Here is an 11681-nt window from a genome sequence, read left to right as displayed (position 1 = left end):
CCTGAATTCCTTCTCCCTTGCCCACACCCAAAGCCCATTGTTCTGTTATTTGCTTCACTGCTTGCTGTACTGACTATAAATAAACTCCTGAGACTGAAGCTGGGTGGACTCCTCAGAGTGACCCTCCTGGCCCCACTTCTCTGTAAGAGTTGTGTTTGGTTACTATCTCCGCCGCGCAGCCACTGCGACACACCTCTACTTCTGGAAGAAACTACCAGCATTCACCTGGCAGGCCAGGGGTTCAGGCAGCCAGTTTGAGCTCCACCCACAATGGACAGTTGCTGGCCTTGCCTGTCTTGTGCCCATCGCACCTATGCTGGCCCTGGGGGTTTAGTCTTCCTCTATCGGCTAGTCCTTTGAGAGTCAAGGTCCCTGTCCTTCTATAGCCAAGGAATGGGCACCTGGCCCAAATCAGACAGGTCAGATGCTTTCCTCCACAGAGATGCAGCATTGACTGATGAAGCCAACCCTCGGTTACAGCTGCCCAGGAGCCCAGAGCCACCTGGTGCTGTTCTTTTTAAGTCCGACCCTGCTGTCTGGCCTTCAAGTAGATGAGCTGCCCTGCAGCCTTCTGTTCAAGTTGGACCGAATCTAATCTGCAGCTGTGAGCAGAGGGCCTTCATGGATACATCCAGGTGCCCTGGTATAGGGCCTCCAGGGCCCCAGGGACCACCACTCCACGTCAGCCCGAGGGCCAGCAGCCAGACATGAGGGCCAGCTGCCCTGGGCCTGCCTCAGCCCAGCTGGAGTCTCTTCTCTCAGAGCTCTTTGTGGCTCAGCTATTCATCATTCTGACCAAACAAATTTTGACAAAGGATGAATTGATGCCTTCAATCTCACTAAAAGGCAGCCACCCCTCACCCCCACCCTGCAGCCTGTGCCTGCTCAGCATCCCGAGGGAGGGATCAGCCAGAGCCCCACCCGGATTCCTGGACAGAGCTCAGCCAAAACCCTCTGGCTGCCTGGGCTGGGCCAAGGAAAAGGAAAACCAGGGGTCATCTGAATCCCTGTGCCTGAAGCGAATATGATAATGGAATGAAAGAGGGCCTGGGAGCCAGCCAGCACCACCACTCACTCATTATTATGGACGGAATGGTGCCCCTAAAAGGATACCTTGAAGCCCTAACTTCGCGAACCTGTGAACGCAACCTTGTTGGAAATAGGGCTTCGAAGATGTTATAAATTAACATGAGGTCACACTGGAGTAGGGTGGGACCTAATCCTATATGACAGGTCCTCTTGTAAATGAAGAGAAGTGACACAGAGGAAGGAAGGACAGCCAAGCCAAGAAGATGCATCTACAAGCCACAAAACATCTACGGCTATCAGAAGTTGGGAGAGATAAGAAAGGCTCTTCCCCTAGAAACTTCTGAGAATATATGACTTGCCAACACCCTAAATTTAGACTACTAACCTCCAGAACTGAGAGGTGATAAATTTCTGTTGTCTAAAGTTTTGTTGGAACCCTGGTGGTGCAGTGGTTAAGAGCTACAGCTGCTAACCAAAAGGTCGGCAGTTCAAATCTACCAGCCACTCCTTGGAAACCCTATGCGGCAGTTCTACTCTGTCCTACAGAGTCTCTGTGAGTCGGAATCAACTGGACGGCAACGGGTTACAGCTTTGTTAGATTAGGAAACTAGTACACTCACTCATTAGCTGGGCAAGTTTATTGGGCAAAGAACTTACTTCTCTGAGCTTCAGTTTCCTCATCTGCAAAAGAAGCCTAATAGTCCCTAGGTCTGAGGGTGCTCAGGAGAATTAAATTCCAGTCTCTGGAACATATTCTATAAAACCCGTTGCCGTTGAGTCGATTCCAATTCATAGCGTTTCTATAGGACAAGGTAGAACTGCCCCATAGAGTTTCCAAGGAGCACCTGGTAGATTCGAACTGCCGACCTTTTGGTTAGCAGCCGTAGCTCTTAACCACTGCGCCACCAGGTACCCCCCTCACCCCGGAACACGACAGGCTCCAAATCTGAGCTATTTTATCTGTCACTACTCTTCTGCCTACAGGCATCTTCCCAGGGTTACCCCACCTGCCCGAGCCAATCTAACCAGCGTAGCTTGTGACCCCTGGGCTTGACAGGCCCTTTCCTCCCTAGGGTCCCCCACCATCACATCCCTAATGAGAGGCCCCCAGAAAAGGGAGGCAGCTGCTTGCTTCCTCCAGCAGGACCTCTCCTAAATGAGAAGAGCCTGGAACACATCCGTGTTTTGAATTCCTGGCATGTTAAAAATAAGGAAATGCCAAGTTATAGTAACTGTGATATAAGTTAAGTGTTTACACAAAACAAGTAAAATACAATATATTTGTGTTACTGACAAGATAATCACAGAACTCAATGCATTGCATGGTGAACTCCAAAAGATGAAGTCGTAGGGTAGGACACAAGTTTAATGTCGCAGGATGACCACCAACTTTTTTTAATCTGCTGGAGCTGGGCTGCACCCTCAGATGTCTAACTTACTAGAAAAAGACATATGCAAAGTCAATGCAAAATCTTCATCAGATCCTACTTTAAGGAAATAGTGAAGAAAAGACAGTTGTAGATGTGTAGGGACATTTGAATAAGGATGGGTTATTTTAGGAAATTATTTCAAGAAATTATTTTTCAATGCCTTGTCATGATAATTTCAGAGAATGTCTTACTCTTAGGAGTTGTAGCCCAAAGTATCAAAACATGGTTTGGAAAAAAAAATTTTAAATAAAAATCACAGATACCACTACATACCTATTAGAGTGGCTAAAATCTAAAACACTGTCAACACCAAATGCTGGCAAGGACATGGAGCAACAGGAACTCTCATTCATCACTAGTGGGAATGCAAAATGGTACAGCCACTTTGGAAGACAGTCTGGCAGTTTCTTACAAAGCTTAGCCTTGCCATTATCTAGTCGTAACGTTTGATCCAGCAGTTACGCTCCTAGGTATTTACCCAGATGAGATGAAAACATGCCCGCATAAAAACCTACCCAAGAATGTTTCTAGCATCTTTATTAATAATTGCCAAAAACTGAAAGCAACCTTCAGTAGGTAAATGGATAAACAAACTGTGGCCCATCCATACAATGGAGTATTATTCGGGTATAAAAAGAAATGAGCTATCAAGCCATGCAAAGACATGGAGAAACTTTAAATGTATACTGCTAAGTGAAAAAAGCCAGCGGGTCAGGGGTAGGAGGAAGGGATGAACAGGTGGAGCACAGGGCATTTTTAGGCCGGCGAAACTATTCTACATGATACGGTAATGGTGGATACATGACATTAAGCATCTGTGAAACCCATAGGATTGTACAACGCAAGCAGTGAATCTTAATGTAAACTATGGACTTTAGTTAATGATGTTATTGTTGTTAGTTGCCACAGAGCAGGTTCTAACTCATGGTGACCTTATATATAACAGAATGAAACATTGCCCAGTCCTCAGCCATCCTCACAAGTCTTTTTTTTTTGTTTGTTTTTTTTGTTTATTGCTGTAGTTTAAATGAAGTTTACATTTCAAGTTAGTCTCACATACAAAAATTTATGCATACCTTGCTATGTGACCCTAATTGCTCTCCCCATACCGTGACAGCACACTCCTTCTTTCCACGCCTGATTCCCCACGTCCATTCCACCAGCTCCTAACCCTTTCTGCCTTCCAATCTCACCTCCGGACAGAAGCTGCCCATTTAGTCTCTTGTATCTACCTGAGCTAAGAGGCACACTCCTCACGAGTATCATTTTATTTCCCATAGTCCAGTCCAATTCCTATCTGAAGAGATGGCCTCAGAAACTGTTTTAGTTCTAAGCTGATAGAGAATCTGGGGCCATGCTTTCCGGGGTTCCTCCAGTCTCAGTCAGACCACTAAGTCTGGTCTTCTTACTAGAATTTGAGTTCTGCACCCCACCTTTCTCCTGCTCCAACAGGGACTGTCTGTTGTGTTCCCTGTCAAGGCAGTCATTGGTGGTAGCCAGGCACCATCTAGTTCTTCTGGTCTCAGGCGGAGGAAGTCTCTGGCTTATGTGGCCCTTTCTGTCTCTTCTCAGCCATCCTCACAAGTCTTTAAATGTTTGAGCCTATTGTTGTAGCTACCATGTAAATCCATTTCATGGAGGCTTTCCCTCATTTCCGCTGATCCTCCATTTTACCAAACATGATGTCCTTTTCTAGCAATTGATCTTTCCTGATGACTGGTCCAAAGTTAGAAAGATGAAGTCTCACTGTAATGTATCAACATTGGCCCATCAATTGTAACAAATGTACTACAGGAATGCAAGATGTTAATAGGAGAAATAATGTGCTCTAAAAAATAAAGTACCATTCTTTCAACTTTTCAGTATATTTGAAATTTTTCATTAAGAAAGATTGAAATATTTGGATTGGTGATGCAAATATATATATATATTTTTTTTTAATTAAAAAAACTATTATATGTACCCCTGGTGGGTGTGGGGTACCCCATGCCTGTGGGTGTGCAGGACGCTGGCTGGCCTGAGCATCCACACATTCATGGCGGCCTTTTCTGGGAGATGCCTACGGGAGGGCAGTGCTGTTGCCCTCACTCAGTCCCTGATTAAACTTGTCATCGACCCTTGTCCCTCCAGTAACAAGTGGCAGGGAAGCGGGGTAACTGTGATAGCTACAACTTCCAGGCATCTATCACCTGATTTATATGTGGCAGACCCAGGGAGGGAGAGGTCATTATCTCTACTTCACAGAGGGAAACTGACCCCAGAGGAGACAGGAACGTGTAGCAGTCATACAAATGACAACTGGCATGTGGCCAAGCTTAGATTTGAACCAGCAGCATTCTGGCAAACTGTTCTCTGAAAAATAAAGGGAGAGAGAGAAAGACTAAGAGAGAAAGGGAGGAAGGAAGGAAGCTCTGATTTGTAGTGTTTGCCCATTTCAGTCATGTAAATACTACCACTAAGGCGATTTCGAGGTGCCAAATGTTCAACAGCAGGCTTGCGAAATACTCAGTGTACCACTGATTTGAACCAGTCCTAGGTGTCTGTCTCCCAAGCCTCTATATTTTTCTCTGTTAGTATTTCTTGTACTTTGGTCCTTTGCACACCAATTCTACAATTTCACTGTATCTGTGTTCTACCTGACAATTATTTATTAAAGATTTTTTGTTAAGATACTTCAGTTTTTAAAGACAGGATGTTACTATCATTGAAAACTAAATAAATTGCTATAAAGTAGAAGGTAATATTAAAACAAACATATAATTACTAAAATAAAAATGCTTTTTATATTTCTTAAAATCCCCTTGTCATGTGCTGGTTCCAGCAGTCCAGAGCAGCACTCTGGGGACCTGGTGCCTGGCCCGCTGTCCACTTCTGTAAAGGCCACTATGTGAAAAGGCCACAGCTCCTCACTGAGTCTTTCAAAAGGAGAAGACAGCATATCTGATGTGATTGTGAAAATGCTTGGCCAACATTCAGAGGCATCTCTTGTAGGTCTTGATGTCTCCATGGAGTTCTTCACCTGTGGCATCTCTGAGGAGTTTAGAATCCACAGGAAACACACTATGAGCAGCCTCTCCAGGACAGCCTGCCCCATGGGGATTGGACTGGGTTCCCACAGTGATTTCACCTACAGCCTGGTCTTGGGGTGGGGTATGATAACAGCAGCAGCAGGAGCAGCCAACATGGACAAGACCTACTAGGGGCAGAGCCCCAGGTGGAAAGCAGAAAAGAGAGGCTCAGGTGGGGGTGAAGGGAGGGCAGCTTGAAAAGACAATGATGGCATCTTCCAAAGCTAAGCACCTGCCTACCTTGTGACGCAGCTGTTCCACTCCAAAGTATATACTCTCAGAGATGCATATTCATGCTCGCCAAAAGACATGCAGAGAGTTTTCAGAACAGCCCTAATCATGATAGCCCCAAAGAGAAATCAACACAAATGTGCATCAACAGGAAAATGGATAAATCAATTGTGGACTATTGTTGTGTGCCAGCGAGTGGATGCAACTCATAGCTACCTTACATATAACAGAACAAAATGCTGCCTGGTCCTGCATCTTCGCAGTTGTTGCTGTTTGAGCCCACTGTTGCAGCCACTGTGCCAACCCATCTCATTGAGGCTCCCCTTCTTTTTTGCTGACCCTCTACTTTCCCAAGCATGATGTCCTTCTCCAGCGATTGGTTCCTCCTGATGACATCCTACATGCAAAAAAAGAAAGAATCTTATAAACATAATATTAAGAAAAAGAAAATAGACACCAAAAAGTACATATGTATGATTCACCTTATATAAAAGTTAAAAAATAAACTATGGTGTCACGGTCTGAATTATGTCCCCCCAAAAATGTGTCTATCAATTTGGCTGGGCCATGATTCCCAGAATTGTGTGGTTGGCCTCCATTTTGTGATTGTAATTTTATGTTAAAGAGGATTAGGGTGGGACTGTAACACCACCTTTACCCAGGTCACATCCCTGATCCAATGTAAAGGGAGTTTCCCTGGGGTGTGGCTTGCACCACCTTTTATCTCTCAAGAGATAAAAGGAAAGGGAAGCAAGCAGAGAGTTGGGGACCTCATACCATCAAGAAAGCAGTGCTGGGAGCAGAGTGCGTCCTTTGGATCTAGGTCCCTGCACAGAGAAGTTCCTAGTGTGGTGGAACACCGAAGAGAAGAAGGCCGATGGAGAGAAAAAGCCTTCCCCTGGAGCTGACGCCCTGAATTTGGACTTTTAGCGAACTTTGACTGTGAGGAAATAAACTTCTCTTTGTTAAAGCCATCCACTTGTGGTATTTCTATTGGAGCAGCACTAAGTGACTAAGACATATGGTAACTGAAATCATAACAGTGGCGTGGTAATGACTAGGTCACCATGAATTGGAGCCAACTTGATGGCAACTAACAGCATAACAACAAGAATGACTGAGAAGCCCAGAGAAGCTTCAGGGATGCTGGTCATGTTCTCCATCCTGATCTTAATGGTGGTTACAATGGTGTCTTCACTTAGTAAACATCTGCTGAGCTGTACACTTAAGATCTTTGCACTTTATTAGAGATATATTTCAATATAAACATTTAATAAATGTGAAAAAAGGTAAGAACAACAACATAGTACTAGGTGAAGAAAGTGAGAAACAGAATGACATCTATAACTCAATACTGTTTAATAATTTAAAAATACATATACACTAAACAGCCAGACACATTTGATAAGAACACAAACAAAAGACACATTAAGCACATTAGAATGGTTTCTATAGGGCAGGGGATGAAAGTGAGGAATGGGATAAATGGGAACATGTAAATAATAAAATAACAGCTGGGCTTTTTTTATGGATTGAATTGTGTCCCCCCAAAAAATTATGTTGCAGTACCTGTAAACATGACCTTGTTTGAAAATACATGTTTTCATTTGTTATGTTAATGAGGTCATTCATACTTGAGTAGGATAGGTCCTAAACTTAATCCCTTCTGAGTGGAATCTTATAAAAACAGCAAAATAGACATAGATACACACAGGGGGGATGGAGGGGATAGATGCCATGTGAAGATATATCTGCAAGCAGCCAAAGTACATCAAGGAACGCCTGGGGCTACCTATAGGGTTAAGGATCCTACCCTAGAGCCTACACCCGGATTTGCACCTGCAGCATTCAAACTGTGAGGAAATAGATTTCTGTTCTTTAAAGCCACCCACTTGTGGTATTTTTTGTTACAGTAGCCCTAGAAAACTAAGATAGCCTTGCTTGGATTTGTGCCATCTAAGAAGAAAAAGGAGGAGGAGGAGGGAGAGGTAGCTTGGGGAAATCTGGAAGATCTTCTGAGGTGTCCAACACTGCCTGGGGCCCAGCTTGGGCTCTGATCCCTGGAGCCCATAAGCACTATGCTGAGTGCTTTACACACACAATTACCTCGTTCATGTCCCTGGGAAGGTAGACATTGCTCACAGAGGAGGCAGATGAGCTCCTGGAGGGCCAAAGCCCTTGCCAGGGCCTAGATCAGGGAGGCTGCAAGCTAGAGCTACAGAAGAATGGTAATTTGAGCTGGGGCTGAGAGATGGGAGCAGAGGCAGGTAAACAGACTTGCAGAGTCAGAGAAATCGCCCCGTGGAGGAGAGAGGCACTGGCCAGGCTGCCCTGGGAGGGGCCAGGCCCTGAAGGCCTGTTCCAAGCCAGCAGCTCATTCAGGCCAGTGTGGCCTGACTAGGACCCCTGCACATGTACTTCATGGTATTTATCATAGCCAAGTCCACCTACGCTTTTGTTTCCTTAATTTTAATCAAGTCACTTTTTTTTTTTAACTTAAATAAATATTTTAAAAGTAGCTTGTATCACTACTCTAAGTGGAAAATCTCTTAGCCTAAAGGAACTGCCTCCATAAAAATTAAAGACAATTGTTGTTAGGGGCCGTTGAGTCAATTTTCAACACATCGTGACCCCATGTGACAGAGTAGAACTGCCCCACAGGGTTTCCTAGGCCATAGTCTTTATGGAAGCAGATGGCCAGGTCTTTCTCCTACAGATCTGGTAGGCAGGTTAAAAATGTTAGCCTTTCAGTTGGCAGTCGAGCACTTAATCATTGTACCACTAGCGCTCCTTAAAGACGATTAAACCCTCAAATATAGTAGCAGTATTAAGATCAGCCTCAATGCCAGCATCTGCTGAAGCTGTGTACTGAGACCTTGTACCACTCTGTTTAGAAGGGAGACGGGCACACACTAGAAAAGGGGTCAAGGCGCTCTAGCATGGCGACTTTCTCCTTGACAGATTCAGGGCCAAAAGATGGCTTTAAAGAGAGCTGCCTTATCCCACCTAATTTAACAGGTGTGGAGTAGTTAAGAGCTATGGCTGCTAACCAAAAGTTCAGCAGTTCAAATCCACCAGCTGCTCCTTGGAAACCCTACTGCCTTGAGGCAGTTCTACTTTGTCCTATAGGGTCACTGTCTTAGTCGTCAAGTGCTGCTACAACAGAAAAACCACAAGTGGATGGCTTTAACTAAGAGAAATTTATTTCTTCACAGTAAAGAAGGCTAAAAGTCCAAATTCAGGACATCGGCTCCAGGGGAAGTCTTTCTCTCTCTGTCGGCCTTCTCATCAATGTTCCCCCGGACTAGGAGCTTCTCAGCACAGGGACCCTGGGTCCAAAGGACACGCTCTGCTCCTGGCACTGCTTTCTTGGTGGTATGAGGTTCCCCTGTCTCTCTGCTCACTTCTCTCTTTTATATCTCAAGAGATTGCCTCAGGACACAATCTAATCTTGAAGATTGAGTCCTGCCTTCCTAACACAACTGCCACCCATCTTCCCTCATTAACATCGTAGATGCAGGATTTACAACATATAGGAAAGTCACACAATACCAGGAATCATGGCCCAGGGGGATGTAATTCAATCCATGACAGTCACTATAAGTCGGAATTGATTCAACAGCAACAGGATCTGTGTCCTCTATAATCACTTCTCATGTCAGGGGGCATGGACACTCCATTCTTTGAAAGACTCTAGTGACAGTCAAAATCCCTAGGTGGCACAAATGGTTTGTTCTTGGCCTCGAACTGAAAGGTTGGTGGTTTGAACCCACAGAGCGGCACACTGATAGAAAGTCCTGGTGATCTGTTTCCCTAAAGATTATAGCCAAGAAAACCCCATGGAGCTCAGTTCTACTGTGTAACACATGGGGTCACCATGAGTTGGAATCGACCCAACAGTAATGTGTTTATGAGAGCAGAGAGCATGAGAGCTTCAGGACAGAGGCTGGGCCAGGGCATGCCAAGGGAGAGGAGCCGATCCTGGAGACCCCACTGGCAGAAGAGCCCCATTCAGGACCTAGAAGTGGCCCAGGCTGTTTGGGCAGAGAATTCTAGGGACTGGGGTGCCCTCGTGGCGCAGTGGTTAAGAGTTTGGCTGCTATCCAAAAGGTCGGCAGTTTGAATCCCCCAGCTGCTCCTTGGAAACCCTATTGGGGCAGTTCTACTCTGTCGTATAGGGTTGCTATGAGTCAGAATTGACTTGGTGGCAATGAGCTTGGGTGCCTGGAGCATGGATACCTTGGATCCAGGACTAGAATGGAGCCCTCTTTCAGGGCTAGGTTGAGGGTGGGGCTCAGTTGCTTTGGTCTGAGGCTGAACTTCCTGAAGGCAAGCAAATGAGTAAAAGCCAGTCTCAACAGGCCAGGCCAGGTAGTGGGGGTAAGATGGAGGGAACTAGAGGGAGAAATTGTGAAGGAATTCACTAAAGAGTCACTGGAGGACATCTGATGTTTTAGCTTGTATTGCATCCATACTCAGTTTTCCTTTGGAAAGCCACCTTTCTCCTGGATTCTCAGTACATTTGGTTGCTGAAGGTTCACTCCACTCCCTTCCTACCACAGGAGTCAGAAGACCCATGCCTGGCTGATCAGAAGAAGCTATCCTTACGCCTCACCTTCCCAGAATGATGAGTACATGGCCCAATATCCTATAAGCTTCTAGATCCAGCCACACCTGAAGCTAGGCCCATCCTTTCCCATGGTTTATGCTTTAGGATGGTGCATAGTTTTAACTGACATGGCCTGAGTGTGTGGTGAAGGGTGGTTGTGGGGCCTCACTACAATTTTCTTCTTCTCCTGGGCTCTAGGGACTTTCATCTAGCCTGTACAGGTACTTCTCAGCCACTCAGGTGGCCCTGCAGTTTCTCGGTACTCTTATTTACAGAGACCTGCCCACCATGTCAATTATATGATTTGCAATTCTCCCGCTGAAATGTTAGATGTCATAGGCATTTTTTGGTGGTTGCCTCATTTTTTTATTGTGGTAAAAATATATTTCACAATACTTGTACACCAATGCACAACATATATACCCCAAAGACTCGAAAGCAGAGACTCAAACTGACGCCTATGAACCAATATTCATTGTAGCATTATTCACCATACCCAAAGATGGAAACAACCCAAGTATCCATCAACAAATGTATGGGTGAACAAAATGTGGCATATCTGTACAATGGAATATTACTAAGCCATAAAAGGTGACATCCTGATATATACTATGATATGGATGAATCATGAAAACACTATGCTGAGTGAAATAAATCAGACACAAAAGGACAAATATTGTAAGCTCCCATTAATATGATATACCTAGAAGAGACACACGCATACAGACCGAAGTTTATTAGGAATCTCATAGATAGTAACAATAACATAATGATTAAAGTTTTAGGGTCTTTTTCTTTTGTACTCTGCTGTCAAACGTTTTGGTAGATCCCTGAAAAGCTCCCAGACAACGGACCCCGTGCCTTACCAAGCCTGATGGATAAACAAGCCCAGTAACCTGGGGACCCGCCCTCCTCCGGCCCTCGTGCAGGCGGGCGGGAGCGGGCAGGGCCTCGCACGCATGTGCGTGGGGGCGGGGCTGCGCCTCAGGCCTGCGTGTTGCTGCTCGGCTGGCGGCGGGAGGAAGGTGGGGCGGCGGCGGCGAGCGCGCGGCGGGGTCGGCCGCCCGGCTAGCCGGACTTTGTGCTCCATAGACCGTCTTTCGGGCACGTCCTCCCGGAGCCGCCCCACCCCACGAGGAGCCCCCCCGCAAACTCGGCAGGGCCGACCCCGGGGGATGGAGAGGGGCTGTCCCCACAGCCCTCGGGGGGCCCCGAGGAAACGACCACGCGCGGCCTGACCCGCCGTCCTCGCCAAGGGGCTCATGGGCGCACCCCCGCGGGCGGGCCGCGGATGTGAGGGCGGCGCGGGCAGCC

At 46.1% G+C, this 11681-nt stretch overlaps 1 protein-coding gene across 1 annotated transcript in view; it reads left to right on the top strand.

The window, feature by feature from the left end:
- Positions 1-11629: 11629 nt before the first annotated feature.
- Positions 11630-11681, top strand: part of RNF130 (ring finger protein 130) — a 132128-nt gene continuing 132076 nt past the window's right edge. Inside the window, exon 1 of the mRNA XM_004387185.2 lies at positions 11630-11660. Coding sequence (XP_004387242.2) covers positions 11630-11660 — 31 coding nt within the window. The remainder of the gene's footprint in view (positions 11661-11681) is intronic.

The sequence above is a fragment of the Trichechus manatus genome, unplaced genomic scaffold, assembly GCF_000243295.1.
Source record: "Trichechus manatus latirostris isolate Lorelei unplaced genomic scaffold, TriManLat1.0 scaffold00181, whole genome shotgun sequence".
In the NCBI taxonomy this organism is placed as follows: domain Eukaryota; kingdom Metazoa; phylum Chordata; class Mammalia; order Sirenia; family Trichechidae; genus Trichechus; species Trichechus manatus.
The sequence above is the reverse complement of the archived record's forward strand: the minus strand, read 5'-3'. Positions and strand labels throughout refer to the sequence as shown.